We start from the raw sequence: 20,141 nt of genomic DNA on the forward strand, positions 1-20,141 counted from the left end.
TGTTCATAGGATGTGCTGTCTGTCTTTCACAGTGCCCGGGACTTCTGGCTCCTCCACCATTAGACTTTCAATATGGCCTCCACTCCTCTACTTTCCTCTAGGACGGCAGGTCTCACACAGGACTAGGCGCCCGTTACATCATGATCCTAAATTGCTGACTCTATAGAACATGCAGATGCACATGTAAAGGTGACTGGGACCCCCCATTAGTGTCCCCAACCCAGAGGCATATGAGCTCTGCGGGGAACACACGAACTGAACAGGGCCATATATGTTCTGGGCAAAGGGCACAGTCACCCTGATCTCTACAGACTGTCACTGTGGAGAGGAAACCGAGTTGTGGCTCCACAGCTTCTGACATCTGGAACGTTAAATAACTGCTTTAATTTTTAAATACTAACAATGAATTAACATTTAAAAGCAATCTAATCCCAATTTCATATAACCAAGGGCTCATTTTGAATGCTGGTGCTATTGGCTGACTCAGGGAGCCCCTAACCTGCATGTTCTGGTCCAATCTGTAGGGTCAAATCATCATTTCTGTCATCTTGTCTTACAACAAGGGACGTAGAGCAAGGGGCAGTCTAAGTCACCAGTGCCTTTACAATTTAGTACATGCTATTTGAAAGACAACTGCCTCAGACTTCCAAAAACAAATCCCAGGGCTTTCTCCTTTTATTGTAAAACTGGATTCACATAGGACATGGCCAAGGCTCATATCGGCATCTGTTTCAGTGAGTGTTTGATGTGCTTGCTGAGTATATGTGAACCTGTTCAACCATACCGTTGCTAGTCCACAATGTCTTCTTTACTCTAGGGTTTAGATAGATGGTGTTGGAGAGAGTTACTTTCCCATAGCCCCTTAGACTGTGTGTAGAGGGCTGTGACCAACACTCCTTTCACTGAACCTATTATCTGAATTCTTGGGTCCAGCCTAAGTTTACACTCAACAGGGATCTTAAGGCTGGTGGGGAAGTAGTCTCTAGCATGGTTTCTGGGGCGGCTGGGAAGTATACGGCAGCATCTTCCTGACCTGGGGCATCCTTAGCCCAGGCTTGAAGAGGTAGGCTTGACTGTGATCAGCCCCTTGAAGAATTTCACTGGGTTCGGTCCTGCTTGCTCTTTTGTGCAGATCGGCACTGCCAGGTTCCTCTACAGACCATCTCGCTGCGCAACGCATAGTTGATGGCGTTGATTGTGGGCATGGTTTTCGCAATGAGGGCAGGCACCTGTTGTGGTGGAAAAGCCCATGAAAGATGCTTTGAAGCCTCTATTTTTCTCCCAGTCCCACTCATGACTTTTTGCTCTTTCCCCATGGAACTGCCACTCATTGGTCTTCAGCTTGATTCATTGGCCTGTCCTGGTGGATGTTCATGAATCATAGAATGTCACAGAACCCCCCCCCCCCCGCTACTACATCAGAACATACCTGTTCTGAATCTGGGTGTCGATTTCAGACCCTCGCCTCACAGCACATGCTCTGTATCTAGCTGTCATCTCAATATGCCCCAGTATGGAGTGAAACCAAAACATTTTCTGTACCTTATGAATATTTAGAGGAAAGAAGATGAGAGGAGGAAGAAAGAAAGACTAAGTGATCGTGGTAGCAGAAAGCCTGAGAGAGTGATACAGAGATACAGATGTGAAGATGTACAGGATTCCTTGGGCTTTGGAAGAATCTGTACCATCTGTAGTTTGGGAGAGATGAAGCTCACATCTGCGACAGCGGCATATAGGTACAGGAGGGCATAGGGGCCCCAGCCCAGCAGCAGCATCCTGCCTGGAAGAGTAGTATTCACCTAAGGAGAAAACATCAGAAGAAGCATCAAGTCACTCCATAGGCCAAAACCATGCCGAGGCAAGGGTCCTAGTACAGACTATGCTCTCAGGAAGGATTGAAGCAGAAGATCTGGGCATCACACTAGCTCTTTACCTTGAAAGGCTAAACAGCCTTATGCCTGTCAGTTAAGCTTACTCGACCTCAGTTTCCTTGTCTCTAAAATAGACTGAGTTGCCTGTAGGTAGGGACTAGGGTGGGCTTCCTTCCAGGTCTTGAGGTGCCCAGTTCTGAGCTCCCCTCAGGCTTAGAATGATCTCACTATCATTAGCTGCAGCCACGTGGGAGATCAGTCTGTCTGGGCTCAAATTTTTTCACCATATCAGACATGAATAGGGAGTGGGCAGGCAGGAAAGGTTAGTGCTAAAGTTTGTCCTTGATCCACAAGAATACTAACAACTGGATACCTAATTTCAGGGTGAATTTGAATGGTGTCACTTTTCACATACTCTGAGGCATGAGGATGTAAATGCGAAATATCTCTTTGACAAAGGAGATTCAATTGCATGAGGACACACTTCCTTCCATGTTGGATTTTTAAAATACATTGAGCAGTGATGCTCGGAACACTGCTCGCTGAATGAAATTAGTGCTACACAAGCATCAGGAATAAGTTAGCATCTCCCACACGTAAAGGTAGATGTGGAGGCTCGTGCCTGCAATCCCAGCACTGGAGGGGCAGAGGCGGCGGGAGGCGGGGCAGAGACAAGAAGGAATATACATGGCGCTCACTGCTTATCCCGGCAAGCCAAGCAGCAAGCTCCAGGTTCAGGGACAGACTCCTTCTCAGAAACTAAATTGGAGAGTGACAGAGAAAGCACTGAACATGGACTTCTGGTCTCCGCAGGCATGTGAGCCTCTCCCCCACAGCTCTTCAACTGTGAATCAGGAAACATTTTCTTCCTTGTGAATTTCCCCTCTTCTGGAGCGATATATGTATTTAAGATTGATGGAGGGCCTTCCAGGGAGCAGCTGAGGGTAGTGGGGAACTAGTACCTCAGTTGTAGACAGTGCCACCTCCAGAGGCTTCCCATCTTGGTTCAGGTCCTTGGGCCAGTGGATAGTGACCAATTCTGATGCTAACAGAGCTGATGGCTCAGAATCAACCAGAAAGGTGAGAAAATCATGGTGGTGGCCTTCTGGTTGATGGAATCCCCAGTGAATATGAAGACTTCATGTGTACAGAGAAAAGTTGGGGTGGGGAGGGCCAGTGAAATGGCTGGGTAGATAAATGCTTACATCCAAACCTAACAACCTCACTCCAAACCCTAGGACTCACATGGCGGAAGGGGACAACTGATTCTGGCAACTTCTTCTCTCATCTTTATGTGCGTGCTCGCCTGTGCAAACTAGGATGCTCTTAAACTCACACTGATCAACCCTCTTTTACCTCCAAATAATTTTGTTTTTTTAAAGATTTATTTATTTTATGTATGTGAGTGCACTGTAGCTGTCTTCAGACACACCAGAAGATCAGATCTCATGACAGATGGTTGTGAGCCACCATGTGGTTGCTAGGATTTGAACTCAGGACCTCTGGAAGAGCAGTCGGTGCTCTTAACCACTGAGCCATCTCTCCAGCCCAATAATTTTGTTTTGGGGTTGTCATCGCATGCATTGTTGGAGAAGCAAAGATTGATGCAGCCACTGTGAAATCAGTGTGTTTCTTCCTCCTCAGAGAACTTGAACTAGATCTAACCGTATGACCCAATAATATCACTCTTACGTATCTACCCAAAGGACCCTGTTGTCTACTACAGAGACCCATACTCATCCATGTTCAGAGCTGTACTAGTCACAATCACTAGGAAGTGGAAAAGGTCTTGAAGTCTGTCCACAGATGAACGGATAATGAGAACGGATAGTAATAGACAATGGAATTTTATTTATCTGCGAAGCAAGATGAAATCATGAAATTTATAGGTCAGAGGGTAGAACTGGCAAGTACACTGAGTAAGATCCAGAGCCAGAAAGACAAGATCACATAGGCTCACTCATGCAAATCTTACCCTCAAATCTTTCTATTTGTGTGAAGAATTTGGAAGACCTATCGACTCTAGGGTACTCTGCTAAAAAATTTCTCTCTAAAAAGAAGTTATTGCGAGATGAAGGCAAGGACTCTAGAGTCTAAGAAAGGGACATTAGTGGGAAAACAGCGAGATTTAAGGAAGAGGGCTAGAACAGAATAGCAATGAGGTAAATGGAAAGGGGAGAAAACAGGGAGGGAGGCAAGCGGGGAGAGGTTTGTCGGTACAGTGGAGGAGGGGTTAGTAACAAAAAGATGTGTGAACAAACCAAATGGAAATCCACCATTTTTATAAACTTCACTCAGATAAGAGACTTTACCTGCAGTTAACCAACATTGGGGATTATGCTCCTCCCCAGATGCCGTAGGTTGAGAAATGAAAGGCCCAGTTCCAGGTGTGAATATCCCAGGGGTAAGCACTGCCCATGAGTATTTGGTCATAGGTGTCCTGGAGACTCTCCCAAACAACACAGGCCATTGCTATTGCTCTTGGTCGCTCACAAGAACTTGACAGAAAGACCCAATTTCTGAAGACACCACACATGTTCATCACAGCACGTAAGGATATGAAGTTAGTATTGACTAAGACACTGTCCCACGCTGGCAAACTCAAAAGTGCTATGTAGGCAGCTACGACAAATGTTATTAACAGTCTTACTTAGCTGCGAACCCTGTGATTACAATCATTTCAGGCATGGCAAGATATACCCAGGGGTGTGAGAGCAGCACAAAAGTTATAGGGGTAACCATTCGAGTTCTGATTGGATTTCAGGCCAAGTTGCATAGGAGGAAATACATGCCTGGTACTGTAACCCATGACTGTGGAACACCTAGGCCCCACAGGCTAACCCGCAAGTATTATTCTGCTAAACATACATAGTATCAAACTGCTCCCTAAATTTCTCTCTCTCTTCTCTCTCTCTCTCTCTCTCTCTCTCTCTCTCTCTCTCTCTTTCTCTCTCTCTCTGTGTGTGTGTGTGTGTGTGTGTGTGTGTGCGTGCGTGCTCTGCAATGCATGACAGTTAACACAGAAATTTGTAATTGGTTGAAGTGCAGAGAATACATGTTAATGGAGTATCCAGCCACAGATGGGACATTTATATCCTATATCACCCACAGACAGACAGACAGACAGACAGACAGACAGATACACACACACACACACACACACACACACAGAGAGAGAGAGAGAGAGAGAGAGAGAGAGAGAGCGCTCCAGAAACAGAAAGATGGAGCACAGACTGTCACAACCAGGGGTCAAAAAGTGTCATGTCTTCCCCACATGACACTGCTGCACTCAGGAGGTCACAGCAGCTGAGGCTGTCTGCACAAGATTAGGCCAGGCAGCACCTAGCATGTGAAGAGGTTCCTGAGCTCCACCCCTAACCGGGAAGCTTTACTTGGTTGATAGCTTGCACAGGTGCGGCCTCCCCTTTGCTAACCATGCCCCAGGGAATGGTCCCACGTGTATGACTATGTGGGCAGCGCACAGTAGGGCTGGTGGGTTAATTCTTTAAAAAAAAAAAGAGGGGGGTATGAAGCTGTGGATTAAGGAAGTGGGGGTGGACCTGAGAGGAGTTAAAGGGAGGAGAGGGGATTGCATAAAAATACACTGTATGAAATTCTCAAATAATTTTTAATAAAAATACTTTTAATGTGGAAATGAGCAATGAGGAAGAGAAGGGGGAGGTGATACTCCAGCCTCCAAGATAGGATCCAGGATTCTTGTACCTCCGCGCCCTCAGCCTCTTAGCTAGATCCACAGATGACATTAGTTTATAATGGTATCTTCTAATAACTTGAAGTGGCAGATTGTCTTAATAATGAGGATATTTTTATGCACTAAATTTGAGCACTTTGTTGAAGAGCCCTAAATCTGGGTTTGTATCGATCTCTGCTATTACTAAGTGTGTGGCATTTGGTGACTCTTTTAGCTCCTTTCCCTGTGTTGCAACCCGGTCCAAGATATGGGAGTCATAAAGCTTTTATATGTCAGAAAAGATTCACAAAGATTAAGTGAAAATACACACAACACCTATAATATCAATATTTGCTTTCACACACACACACACACACACACACACACACACAAAAACCCTTTTGTGGCTTGTTACGACTCATTTGTTAATTTTTTAGGTAGCAAAATTAAATGAAAACCTCTGGCAAGGGAATTTTAATATAGAAATTCTGAAATGGCCAGCAGGTCTTATTTTAAAGCATGATTTTTTTTCTTGAACAAATGTGCTTGCAGGTGTGGTTTTTCATTGTGGGTAATAGCCTGTGACTGTGATTAAATTAAACATCTTAAAGCAATTTAAAAAGCACCATTTGAAGAGTCCTGCAGTTTAGCCCTGAATCTAGGAAGAGTGGAATGGAACAGCGTGTATGACGTATGGGAAACGCCTGGATCTCGGGATTGCAGGGTTTGTGTAAATCTGTCCTCTTATGGCCTTGCTCCCTGAGCTTTGGGAATGCAAGCAACAGGAAAGTATTTTCTAGCCCTAAATGCAAGCTGATTTTTTTCTATGATTGTTACAAACACCGAAAACACCGACTTCTGCCACGTTATGCATGTTTCCAGAGTCTCGGAGAGGACCAAGAGGTTCCCTCTGCTGTAGGAGCTGACTTCTTACCTGGAGATGACCACTCCTGGAGAGTTTCTGCTCCATGAACCGGTATGAAGTGTGTGTGATGAACAGGGGTACAAGGAAGTTGAAAAAGGCCATGGTGAAGAGAAAACTGATGAAGTTTCTACAGGGACAGGATAGAAAAATGGAGGTCAGCTCTAGAGTGCCAACAACCCAGGCGCACCAGCATCTGTGCTAGACTGTTAGAGGTAGCATCCCGTCTGAGACAAGCACTCAAAATGTAGATGCTCCAGTACCCAAATGAACTCTCCCCAGCAGTCAGGGGCCATGGATCTTCCAAAGTTTGTGTTTGGGAGCCAGGAGCTGAGATGAGGAGGCATTTTGTCAAGCTCCAATGCTCAGCCTTGCTGTCTCGTTTTGTTAGCCAAGCATGGACGATGGGATTCTTCAATTTGGAAAATGTTGGGATAATCTTTCTATGCTCTGTGTAAAGGTTATCTTTGTATTATTCAAATATTGATTTCTGTACTGGCAGAGAGTGGAGCACAGGTAGACTTTGGTACTGTTGTTTTTATTGGATCATCACATGCCTGAGTATTTTGTAAACATTCTTCTCCATCACCTTCTGATTGGTTTAATAAAGAGCTGACAGCCTATAGCTGAGGCAGAAGAGAAAAGGTAAGACTTCCAGGCAGAGATAGGTACGACGGAAAAAAAATGAGAAGTGCAGGATTCACCAGCCAGACATGGAGGAAGTTGGACATATCGGGAGTGAGTAAGAGATAATGGGCCATGTGTCAATCATGAACTAGAATAAATAGGTTAAAAGTCACCATGCCGTCATTGGAAGCTGGTGCGTCTAAATAGTCAGAGAGAGAGAGACAGAGAGAGACAGAGAGAGAGAGAGACAGAGAGAGAGAGAGAGACAGAGAGAGAGAGAGACAGAGAGAGAGAGACAGACACGGAGACAGACACAGAGAGAGAGGGAGGGAGAGACAGAGACAGAGAGACAGAGAGAGCAAGTGAGAGAGAGACAGAGAGAGACAGAGACAGAGAGAGAGACAGAGAAAGAGAGAGACAGAGAAAGAGAGAAACACAGAGAGAGAGACAGAGAGAGAGAGACAGAAAGAGAGAGAGAGACAGAGACAGAGACAGAGAGACAGAGAGAGATTCGCCAAACCTGTAGGAAACAGTGGACCAAGAAAGAGAAAAGATTATCGAAGGGAATCTCTTCCTTGACATAAGGATTTGAAAACAATATTTGGATGACAAAGAGACTGAATACTGTGTCACTAAGAAATTGATGACTCACACCTGGGAGGCCAAAGCAGGAGGATTGCCACAGAACACTGCCAGGTGGGGCTTTATAGTGAATTCCAGGCCAGCCTGAGCTGCTGTGTGAGATCATGTCTCAAACTATCAACAATGGAAAACCCATTAAAAAGGCCACAAAAGAACCTGGGATCTCAGTTTAGGCCTCGAGGAGACAGAAGGATGACCAGAAATAAGTAGGAATCAGCAAAAAGCAAATCCTGATTTCATGAAGGGGAGCCTATTCACTAAGATTCTGTTCTTCATTGAGGAGGAATGGGAGAAAGGGCGGTCAGAGGAGCCTTGTTGGGTGGTGCTCTTCAGCTTTTACCTGAGAAGTCTATATCATGGGCAAATGCTCCATGAGTCATTATCGTCTGTAAAACATGAATGTGATGTGACTGTGAAGGAAACAAGAAGAGGGAGAGGTGGGAGGCATGGCACTAGAAGCCATGTGACCCATCCTCAAAAGATCCCTGATGAAGTCTCTAAGCTCTTTTCTCCCAGAGCTGTGGGAGATGATGCTGTGGTAATAGAAGAAAACTCCATGGATGTGGAGACTGCAGAATTCAGTTCTACCTTGTCATGGATGCTCAGAGATTGATCACCATGCTGAGAGGTCCCCACCAATGCAAAGCCCTTCCATGCTTTGGATCTGTTAATCTAAGGGCATGGATGCCTCTCAAAATCAATGAATTCCAAGCCAAGACAACTCTTTATGCTGAAGAAGGCCAAAGAGTAGTGGGGCTCCATGATAGTTTTGAGTGGTACAGGCAAATGACTCACTCCTTTGGATGCTTGAATTGGAGTTGTCGTTTATGTAACATTCACGGTGTTTGCCCAGTCTCAGTGACAGTCTGTGAGTGAATCTCATGACTACAGAGCTCAGATGTCCCCAAATGTTAACATTGTCCCAGTGGAGTTGTCAGCTTTGAGGAAGAAGCCTCAAGCTTCCATCTCACCTGTCACCCCTAGAGTAGTCCAGTGTACAGCATGTCCCCACGGGCTCGTAGTCATAATGGCCCCAGCCCATCAGGGGCAGGGATGCCCAGAAGGCAGATGATAGCCACACAAACAGCACCAGAGGGATGGCAGTGTCCCATGCCAACTGTCTACCTGCATAAGATAGAGGAAGGGTAGGTTGTAAAGAGTTAGGTTGACCACGTGGAAAAGGAAAGACTCTGTAGCTGCAGAGTGTCCCCAAATCCCTAGTCCAATAGTAACGACATGGTGCCTCAGGCAAGTCAGGGGTGTCTTTGAGCCTTAGTTTTCTCCATAATGAACATGGCACTCTATGCCTTTGAGGACTATGATGAGATTGCGGGTAGTGGTGGTCTCCTCATCTCTCCTAAATCATCCTCAGAAGACAGAGGTGAGGAGGGAGGGAGGAAAAACAAAAGACAGATGTGTCTCGCAAAGCCAAGGGCAAGGATGAGACACGTGCGGTAGTTCAGGTAGAGGTGAGGTGTTTGCTGAGAGGCAGGTGTCTGCTTTGAGGATACTCTATAAGAATTCAGGGACTTGGGTTCTATTCAGTGCTGATGGCAAAAGCTACTGTATTGACAGTCTTTCAGGGTGTGACTCGGCCTGACTGAGCTGTTATCCTCTTCCCTCTGTCCTCTACAGCCTCCTTGAGTGACCCAGCCTCAGCACATCCGTCTCAATCCCAGTGTCCTTATCCGTGAATTATGTGTTTATCTTCCTTGACCCTAAGGCAGAGGACAGGACTCAGACAGGTTTGAACCAGCAAAGAGCAGGTTTACAATTTCTCTCACACCATACTTAGCCTATCTTGACATCACCTCAGATGGGATTTTCTATAATGTGCTTCCCTACTAAAGCTAGGTCTGGGTCCTCAAATCCAAGTGGGGATGCTATAATTTCCAGTGTGATGGCATTTGAAAGGGATCATTAGTCATGAAGGGGGTCCCTGGGTGTGATTAGTGCTCCTGTAGTATGAATCTTTCTGGCCTTCAGCGTGGTCCTCAACTCTCATATTCTTAGAGGAAAAGACATGAGAACCACGAGTTTGCTCCCTTCCGTGTGAAGTTAGAGCTTGGTGAACATCTGCAAAGAGGAACTGCCCCAAGACCAGACCATTCTGGCACACTGATGTCAGGCTTGAGAGAAATAAATTTCTGTTGTTTAAACCATCACTCTTTAATGGTTTGCTAAAGTAGCCCAGGACCACTAAGGCACCCTCTACTCCAACAGAGAGATTTGTGGCTATTAGAGAAGATACTCTTCTCTCTCTCTCTCTCTCTCTCTCTCTCTCTCTCTCTCTCTCTCTCTCTGTGTGTGTGTATGTGAGTATGAGTGTGTGTGTGTATGTGAGTATGAGTGTGTGTGTATGTGAGTGTGTGTGTATGTATGAGTGTGTGTGTGAGTGTGTGTGTGTGTGAGTGTGTGTGTATGTGAGTGTGAGTGTGAGTGTGTGTGTATGTGAGTGTGAGTGTGAGTGTGTGTGTGTGTGTGTGTGTGTGTGTGTGTGCTGTGATGATCATGGGGATATTTGGAACAGGTGCCAGGATGAAAGTAGTGATAGAGGTGTCCCCAAGGCATATTGACAGGAGAAGCTAACATCATCGCTCAGAATAAGAACAAGGGAGTTTCTCAATGGAGAGAGGCTCCTGATGTCTGATGGTTAGACTATGGGTGTCACAGACCCAATGGGACCCTTCAAGCTGATCAAAATCCACTGTGGAAGACTTGGAAGTCAATTGGGAAGGGGAACAACAACCTCTGGAAACATCCTGGCCGTCCTCAGTGCCAGTCATAGCCTTACCTACTGTGTGACATGGGTCAAGTTGTTTGCCTTCTCGATGACTGTACCTTAGGCTGCACACTGGAGGTTTCCTGTGTAGGTCAGCTGAAACACAGCTCCTCACAGTATGTTTGTGTGCCTCTCTCCTTGAGCTCCTGATCCTTCTGCCTCTTCCCCTCAGTGCTGGCATTGGAGGTATGCACCACCAAGGCCGGATTACGTGGTGCTGAGGGGTAGATCTGAGACCTTGCAGATGCTAAATAAGGACCCTACCAATTGAGCTATATAACCAGATCTTGAATTAAGTTCTAAAGAGAAGTGAGCAGGGCACAGTGATACACACTTGTAATACCTAGTACTTTGAGAAATGGAGACAGAAGGACCAGGGCTTAAAGGTCACTCTACCTACATATAGAATGCAAAACCAGCCTGAGCTCTATGAGACTCTGTTATAAAACAAAACTAACAAAATAAAACAAAACCTATAGGATTGGAAGAAATGTTTTTAAAATGCTAAAGTAATTCTCAGTTGTTGGGGAAAAATAACAAGCAAAGGTTAGGGACATAGCTCACTTAGTCTACCACTTACCTCGCTAGCACAAACCACTAGGTTAATCCCTACTACTGCCTAAACCAGTCAGGAAAGTGCACACCAGTAGTTCCAGCACTCCTAGGGAGTCTGGAGCCAGCTTGGGATTCGTGAAATCCTTGCTTAAAACAAAGTGAAACAAACAAAAATATCAAGCAACCATAGAGCAGGTGGCAGACCGATAACAAACTCTTAAGTGAGACTTGGGAAATCTAGACCTGGATTCATCCTAGTGCAGCTTCGCAATGGGCACACACCCAGCCCCAACGCCACCACCACCAGACCTGTGCCTGTGTGCCTGTGCTCCTGCGCACACGCGCGTGTACACACACACACACACACACACAATTTGCTCTCCTTTTGTCCCCCACCTGTACCTGACTACTAGGAAATTTTCAATATCCATGATCTCATTTGATTTTAAAAATGAATCTCTGAGGTTATTTTTTTTAAAATAATCTTGCAGAGAAAAACAAAGTTCGAAATTTTGAGTCACCAAGGAAAAGCAGACCCCCCAGTCTTTCTAATAAGCTTCTCAAAGAAGGCATTCTGCAAATTTGTCCACCCTCTCTCTTTTCCCAAAATGAGTGTCTACATGTTGTATGCATGGGCCCTCCCTCTCACCCACACTCTCTTGTTTGAAAACATTGGGTAGAATTGAATACTGACCACCCTGCCCTATCTTATCCTCATATACTCCAGTGTCCCTACAGGTGGCAGGGGGCAGCAGGACATACGGGTGCAGTAGTGGTGATAGCGTCCCCAGGCAATGGCTGCACTGCCACAGATGCTGGCCAGTGCTGTTGCAAATCCCTGGAAACCATGAACCCGGCAGCCCTCTGAACCATGTGGCCAGCGCCTGTGGGAAACAATGGGCAAAATGACCCTTCCTTCCATCCTTCCCACCTCCCACGCCTGTCCAGGTGAACCTGAAAGCTTCCTCGATATTAGCCTGCTCATGCAGGGAGGACGGTATTATCAAAGTCTTCCCACTATGGGGACTGAGGTCTTGGAGCTGAGTTCAGTGGGCTAAAACGATCTATCTGCTAGATGCAGGCCCGGTGGTTTAAGTGACTTTTTGTGACCACCAGTGCACCAAAGGGTCTTTCTGAATGATCATATGCCTCCATTGCAGGTGGGGAAACTGAGGCCAGGGTACACAGGGTAGCATAACAGATGAAAGCAAAGTGAGAGGCTAAACCCCCAAGTCATCAGGACTGGTGCGAGCCTTGTGGGTGTCTCAGCAGGCAGTTCATAGAGAGGAAGAATGGTTACTGCTTCAGGCCCCGAAGGCAACTTTGCAGGTCACATGACAAACCCCTGGTGTACACATGAGGTATTAGGTGCTGAACTAAATCCTGTTTGCTTTAATAAGCATTTATTTAGGGCTTACCAGGCAGTATTAGTTCATGCTCTTTGTAAATAATTAAACCAACGCACCTAATAACATGTACGAATTAGTTTGCAATATGTAACTGACAGAAGTTCCCCAAGATTGGAATAATGGAGCAGGGACTCGAGGCTCGACCATCTGAATACAGGGCTTGGACTCTGAATCCCTCTAGCCCACTGTCTCTTCGGTCATGTCTGAGCAGTCTCTGCATTCCAGATATTGGCTATTTCTTCGGCAATAGTCAGACATTGCAGTTTAATTTAGTCTGCCTAACCTCTGACCTTGGGATGGTTTTCTATAGGTAGAGAGAAAGACTTACCCATGACCCCAAGCTGAAGCCCCAAGCAAGACCCCAGAGCCCGTGGAAGTGGAAAGGGAAGGGGAAGGAGGAGAAGGAGGGGGAGGGGGAGAGAGAGGGGCTGGTACCGGAGGAGACTGGATACAGCTGCAACAAGGGCATTCAGACTGATCCCAGTGTCTGCCAGTGCCAGGCTCAGTACCAGAAGGTTGCTGGGAGTCCGCAGATCTGGAGTCTTGCAGAAAGAGAAGATGGTCAGGCCATTGAGGCTGATGCCAGAGAGCGCTGAAAGGAAGGGTGAGGGCTGGCATCAAGACTGGTGAGAGCCATGTGGGTGTCAGAAGCAAGGTCTGGGTTAATGGAGTTCCCATAACCTTCCAGAGTCCCTATCAGTGACCTCTCAGTACAGCTTTTCAAATGCGGCTCTGGTGGGATGACCCTCAGGCATTAAACCTGTGATTCTCCCTGCTCACCACTCACTGGCCATCTACAGGAAGATGTAGAAGACTACACAGCCCAGTGTGACCCATGTTGTGACAATCAGTCACTGACTAGTGCTGAGCAAGCAGGTACCAGCACCCAAAGAGTACAGTGCATGGATCCTTTCGTTCAGTCTTCTCCCCATGCTAAATAGCATGCTTTACGTGCAGTTAGGAAGTACCAGAGCTAGGGACAATCTCCACTCTTTCACATTTTAAAATGCCTTCTTCAAGGACTGCTGGGCAATGTCAGGAATAGCCCTGGAAAAGAGCATCCAACTTAGAGCCCATAGGAACCCAGGACACTAGGCAATGTGAAACTCCAGCAGAGAACCTCTCTGCCCAACCTCGAGTTTCATCTTGGCCACTGCCTTGCTATTTCTTGAACTTTCTTAACCTTGGTTTCTTGTTTCAAAACTGAAGAGTTGAGCCTTGTGGGCAAGTTGATCAAGATGAAGAGGCAGGGGGATTACAAGTCTAAAGTCAGCCTACATCATAACCCACCTCAAAAGTAAAAAGTGAAAAGAGGACTAAGGATATAAGTTAGTGGTAGAGAACTTACCTAGCTTGCACAAGGCCTTGGGTTATAGCCTCAGCAACATCCTGCTCTCACTAGAAAGGGGAAAAATGATGGAGAAGGAAAGATCTCTCCTTTCAAACTGTGCAGGTCAGTGCATGCAAAAGGGTCCCAGAAAGAAAGAGAAGCATAGATAGTGACATAAATTAAAATTTCACAGCATATTAGAGGACCAGAAATCAGGGTAAGTTTCAGCAGTTCTCAGGAATTGGGGCCCACTCAATGGTGTCCAGTATCTTCAGAATAGTCCTAGTGGCTGTCACGTCCTCTGTATTGTCAGTTCTCACCGAGTGAAAGAATGCACAGATTATTCTCTGGGCCTGATCTGACACCCTGTCAACCTGGCTTCAGGAAGGACCATTTCTGTACTCACTGAGCATCTTAGAGAGTCTAACCTGAGGCAAGTATCTCTTGAGCCTAATTTGCTGCTTCTGGAAAAGTGCCTTTGGCGGTAGGAATAGTCCAGGTAGAATAGACATAGGCAGCAGTGGCAGGGGGATAATGAACTTAAATTCCTTGTATGTCTATTTAGAGAATGATTTTTATAGTAATGATTGTACTTAATCTCTGCAGATAACCACTTTTAATGACTAGGCTCTTAGAGTCAGAGAGAGATGAAATTACTTGATCAAGTCCCACAGGGAGCAGGTGGCTGAGTTGTCTGCCTCCAGAAGCTTCTGAGTTACTATATGAGATTCCTAGAAAATTTTCTTGGGAGTAGAATAAATTTGTCCCTTGGCTTGGGGGGTTTGAAATGCGTAGACCCAGTCACATCCTGAGCAGATGGCTCCTATCCAAGTGTCTCTCTTTGTCTTTGACCCCTGCCTGGCTTCTCTCTCCTGACTCCTCTGCAGAAAGTACATCCTACAGGGGCTCCTGGATCCAGACACAGAGGAGAGGCAGTCAAGGTGATATGATACCTGGTCTACTGCCCACCCCACAGTTGTGGCCTGTATTGTGGGAACCACTGGGTCCTTGCTTCACCCAAGGTCTTGCTTGGCTCACCTTCCATCAGCAGGACTATTCCTATAGCCAGCACCTCAAGTTCCCCAAAACCAGCAGGCAGGGCCCTGGTTGCTGTCATCCTTGGACTCCCGGTGTCAGCTACCCAGCTCTTTTCTGACTCTCTGAAGCCAGGTTCACGTTCCTCCTTTTAAACGGTCACTGGCACATGGAGATTATTGTGGTAGATTAAGAACTCCTTTATTTCTTACTCTCTCTAAGTCTTCCTCTTGGCGCACATAGAAGGAATCCATTCAGTAGATGGATAGTGCAGCCTTTGTGAAACTGGAATGAGCTCTGTCTTGTTCATTTCAGCCCACTAGGCAGGATTAAGGTCTCGGATCCAAATGATGTGTGAGTGAAAGCTGAATTGGAAAAGGGTTGCATAACTAAGGGAGGGAAGTGGAAGGAAGGATTTGAGCTGCAGCTGTCCCCAAGAATTGGATAGTAGCCAGGTTCTTGTATGTGCATAGCTGCTGACAGGCTGCCTGTGCATGTGCATGTACGTGCATGTGTGCATGCGTGCATGTGTGCGTGTGTGCGTGTGTGTGTGTTTGTGCATGCGCTCATGTACATTTGAATGTGTGTGTGTGTATGTGTGTGTGTGTGTGTGTGTGTGTGTGTGTTGTGTATGTTCATTCACAGGCTCATAGGCATATGCAGGCAAACATTTCAGGGGAGGATGAAGTTTGTGAACTCCTGCTGTCATAAAATAAACGTTGATTAGGACCCGACCCTCGGCTTCTGGTACCGAGTCTGCCATGGCTGGCTATCTGCTCTGCACTGCTGCCACTGGATGCTTGTCTATTCAACTTAGGCATTTGTGCTCCATGCCCTTTCCTAGTTAAATGCTGGTTGAAATCCATCACGGATTTAGACTTTAGGGCTTCACTTTCTCTCTCACATACAGCCTTTGAGCTATGCAATCATAAAATAGCTCCCAGGATAAAGAATGACTTGCGTTCTTTAAAGTACCCCATGACCCACTAAGAACTTCGGCTTCTACAACCAAGGTCTTGGTACAACTTTTGTATGGGTTGTGCTGAAATCCACAACAGAAAAGAATGCTCTATGGAACAACTAATTTTCAGATGGAGAAACCAAGTCCCAGAGGGTTATTAGCAAAAGAGCTCGTGTCTACTAAAGTTAGGGACTGCACCAATGGATGACCAACCAAAGACTCCTAAAAATAACCCCGTGGATGAGATGCCAGTACATCTCTATTTCAGATGAGGACATTGGAGAGAAGTTGGTTACAAATCAGTCCAAGGCCATGTAGTTAGTAGTGGGCAACAACTGCAACAAAGCCTGTGTGTACTTCATCATGTAGGCCCTGGCACCTCCCATTGCCGCCCTGTCTTAGAGTTTCCATTGCTGTGAACAGACACCATGACCAAGGCAACTCTTATAAAAGACAACATTTAATGGGGCTGGCTTACAGGTTTAGTGGGAGAGTCCAGGCAGGCATAGCACTGGAGTGGCTGAGAGGTTTCCGTCTTGTTCTGAACACAGACTTGTCCCTTGTGGCTAGGAGAAGGATCTCAAAGCCTACCCCCATAGTGACACACTTCCTCCAACAAGTCCATACCTCCTAATAGTGCCACTCTCTGGGTCAAGCATATTCAGACCACATTCCACTCCCTGGCTTGATCAAATGCATGAGTCTATGGGGCTATACCTGGCCATAGCTTCATGCAAAACATTTAGTACAACTTCCCCATAGTCTATGGCCTTCTCAAGGATGTGAAAAGTCTAAAGGTCAAAGTCTTTTCTGAGATTCACTCAATCACTTAATTGTAATCCCCTATAAAGTCAAAATCATAAAGCAGATCACATACCCCATATATCAGAGTATATACATTACCAATCTATAACTTCATTGTGAGGAAATACTGGAACAAACAAGACCAAACAAACAAACAAACAAAAAAACCAACCCAGCTAGGCAAACTCCAAACTCTGCATCTCCATTTCTGACATCAAAGTGCTCATCAGATCTCCAATTTCTTTCATCTTTGTTCACTGTAACCAACTTCTTTCTGCTGGTCTTGTTCCTCTCCCTCATAGCAGCTTTTCTTGTCAGGTATCCCATGGCTCTGGCATCTTTAACATCTTGAGGTCTTCACTAAAACATCCTCATTATAGCTTCTCGTTTCAATGTCTGGGACCCAAACATGATCTGGGCTCCTCCAACGAGCTGGGGTCACTTCTCTAGCTCTGCTCCATGTAACATTCCAGGGTCTGGTTGACTCTACTCCATTGGTGCTTCTGCTCTTGGTGGTCATGCCATGGTACTGGCATCTCTAACACACTGGGGGTTTTTATTGCAACGTGACTTCACCAATAGCCTCTCATAGGCTCCCTTTATGGTGCCAAGCCTCAACTCCTTTTCATGAACCCTTCAGTCCTGGGCCATCAAATGCAAGCTGCACCTTCACCAATGGCCTTTCTTGGCTGCTCACAATTCCAAACCTCAGCTGCTCTCCATGACCCCTTCAGCTTTCAAAATCAGTATCACCTGGGTCACTCTTCCACGTTACCAAGTCCAGATGCAGCACAAGATCCAACTTGGTTATCTCTGGAACACAGCTTCTCTGTGCTCTCAGAAAACACTTCCCAGAAGATTTCACTTCAGTGATGCTGGTATCTTCTTAATCACCAATAATTTCTTAGCTCCATCCAACCAGCATCGATTGTCCCAGTAACCGTTTTCACTCTTGACCTTAAAGCCAATGCTACATGGCCAAAGCTGCTCAGTTACTCTTCTTGTGGGGATATTACATCTTCACTAGCTTTCTGTTTTCCAATTGTTTCACTGTTTAAGCTTGACTGTCCTGGAATTTTCTCTGTAGACTGACCTTGAACTCAGAGAGCTGCATGCCTCTGAGTTCTAACATTAAAGGTACATACCACTATGCCTGGACCTAAGATCTTCATGACCACTATTCTTCAAGATCCAGATCAAAAACCTGTGTCTTCCAGCCACAGGATCTGGATCACAAATGTGCTTTTCAGATTAAAAGTACAAATTACTTCTTGTTCAACTGCAAACACAAACAATAAGTTTAGCTGGACGGCATCTTGGCCTGAGATCACTATTCCCTTATTCTGTTTATCTCATTGAACACAGAATTCAGCTCCATTTCACTTCCTGGTGCCCCCTTATTACTTGAACCATACATTTTGAAGTGTTGCTTCTTAAGCTTGCTACACTTGATTAAAATGCTTTTCATGGGCAAGCAACAGCGGAGAAAGTCTATGCAGGGCTTTTCTGAGACTTCCTTTGTCAATGCAATTAATCTGAGTCTCTTCTCCTTAGCCTCAGACAGACTCTTCAGACAAGGGCAAAAAGCAGCCATGTTCTTCCAAATTACCACAAAAACAGTGTCTAGGACACATTACTAACATTCTTCTCCTCCAAAACCTGTTGATCCAGGCCCCCACAGTTCAAATTACCCCCAGCACCAATGTCTTCTATATTCCTAATAGGATGGTGCATGAAACTTCACTTAAAGCATTCCATGACTTCCCAAATCCAAAGTTCCCAAACCCACATTTCTCCAAACAAAAGCATGGTCAGGCCTATCACAGCAATACCTTGGTACCAACTTCTGCCTTAGTTAGGGTTTCCATTGCTCTGAAGAGACACCATGACCAAGGCATCTCTTACAAAAATCAACATTGACATGGGGCTGGCTTACAGGTTCAGAGGTTCCATTTAATATCGTTAAGGTGGGAGCAAGGAAGAGTCCAAGCAGACATGGCACTGAAGGAGTTGAGAGTTCTCTATCTGGTTCTGAAGGCAGACAGAAAACTATCTCCCACTAGGAAGAGAGTCTCAAAGGTCACCCCCACAGTGACAAACTTCCTCCAACAAAGCCACACCCACTCCAACAAGGCCACACCTACTCCAAGGCCACACCTCCTAATAGTGCCACTCCCTGGGCCAAGCATATTCAAACCACCACCCACACATCCTCTCATTCCCTCTAGATGAGCAATTCCTTCTATTCTGATAATGTCCAGATCCCAAACCTCCCTTTCTCTCAACGCCTTCTTAAATTTGAACTTAATGATTCCTAGGATCCAAAGTTCCAGTTATATCTTCCAGGACTTTACCTACCCTTTTCTGATTTCTAACCTGTTAGTTAACACCTGCAGCTCTCTTTCCCATGCCCACAAGACCACAAAGGCATCAAGAAAAAAGAGAAGGGACAAGGTTAGGAATAACATATAAGGTCAGCTAGATAAGGTCAGAGTAGAGGTATTCCAAACAAGAGAAAAGAGCAGACTGGGTGCAGCAGCAGACACCCCGATTTAGAGAGGAAGGTAACAGGTACTGGCTGGCTGTGAAGAGAAGATAGGAGAAGCATCATCTTTCAGAAGCTGATCTTGTCCAACAGACTTGGTATCGAGCTAGGCACTGTATGTATATGCCCTGGGTTCATGTCTGAGTGTTACTAAGACTGCAACAAAACACCATGACCAAAGCAACTTTGGAGGAAAGGGTTTATTTGGTTTATACTTCAATACTACTATCCATCATCGTAGGAAGTCAGGACATAAACACAAACAGAGTAGGAACCTGGAGGCAGGAACTGATGCAGAGGCCATGGAAGGGTGCTGCTTACTGGCTTGCCCCACATAGCTTTCTCAGCCTGCTTTCTTATAGATTCCAGAACTGCCAGCCCAGAGATGGTACCTTCCACAATGGACTAGACGCTTTCACATCTATCACTAATTTTAACACCATACAGGCTTTTGTACAGTCCAATTTTATAGAGGTATTTTCTCAGTTGGGGTTTCCTCCTCTCAGATGACGTCAATACGTGTTCACTTGACATAAAACTATCCAGCACAGTCCCCAGGCATCTTCCTTGACTAAACCTGAAGAGTCTAGACCAGCCTCCTGAGCATGCCAGAATGTGGAGTCTATTGGAATTCAGAGGACCAAGTGTTCTGAGACAGAAGATGAAGCCAGCAAGTAGGTGACTTGAGCAAGTCTAGTATTCAGTCCTGCCTGGCATCTTGAGAAGAATTTTGAAGATTAAACAAAATCTCCAAAACCTCTGTAAGATCCAGCACTAGGAACTTCCCTGGTGTATGATGCTTGAGGAGGGGAGACCTCTTTTCTCTTGAAGTGATTCCCTTTCTTTTCAGCATGGGCGGCAATGCCTCAGAAGTGGTAATTCCACTGACATCCTGGGGTTCTGTGATTAGGCTCCCATGGGGCATTGAAGGAAGGCAGATGTTTGCCTATGTTCATGAGCATATGTA

General features: G+C 45.8%; 1 protein-coding gene across 3 annotated transcripts; it reads right to left on the bottom strand.

The window, feature by feature from the left end:
- Nucleotides 1-356: 356 nt before the first annotated feature.
- Nucleotides 357-15,164, bottom strand: Rgr (retinal G protein coupled receptor). Of its 3 annotated transcripts, none has more exons than NM_001107299.1 (7): nucleotides 14,868-14,985; nucleotides 12,935-13,091; nucleotides 11,853-11,974; nucleotides 8,725-8,878; nucleotides 6,497-6,614; nucleotides 1,686-1,799; nucleotides 357-1,229 (listed from the first exon to the last, which is right to left on the bottom strand). In NM_001107299.1, exons 1-7 carry the CDS (start codon nucleotides 14,944-14,946, stop codon nucleotides 1,098-1,100), a joined length of 876 nt encoding a protein of 291 aa, NP_001100769.1. In that variant the 5' UTR covers nucleotides 14,947-14,985; the 3' UTR covers nucleotides 357-1,097. The 3 variants fall into 3 exon arrangements, with proteins under 3 accessions (NP_001100769.1, XP_038950404.1, XP_063131439.1); XM_039094476.2 differs by having other exon boundaries at nucleotides 658-1,229; nucleotides 11,853-12,001; nucleotides 14,868-15,164; XM_063275369.1 differs by lacking the exon at nucleotides 1,686-1,799 and having other exon boundaries at nucleotides 658-1,229; nucleotides 14,868-15,164.
- Nucleotides 15,165-20,141: the final 4,977 nt, after the last annotated feature.

Source organism: Rattus norvegicus, chromosome 16 (assembly GCF_036323735.1).
Source record: "Rattus norvegicus strain BN/NHsdMcwi chromosome 16, GRCr8, whole genome shotgun sequence".
NCBI classification, from domain to species: domain Eukaryota; kingdom Metazoa; phylum Chordata; class Mammalia; order Rodentia; family Muridae; genus Rattus; species Rattus norvegicus.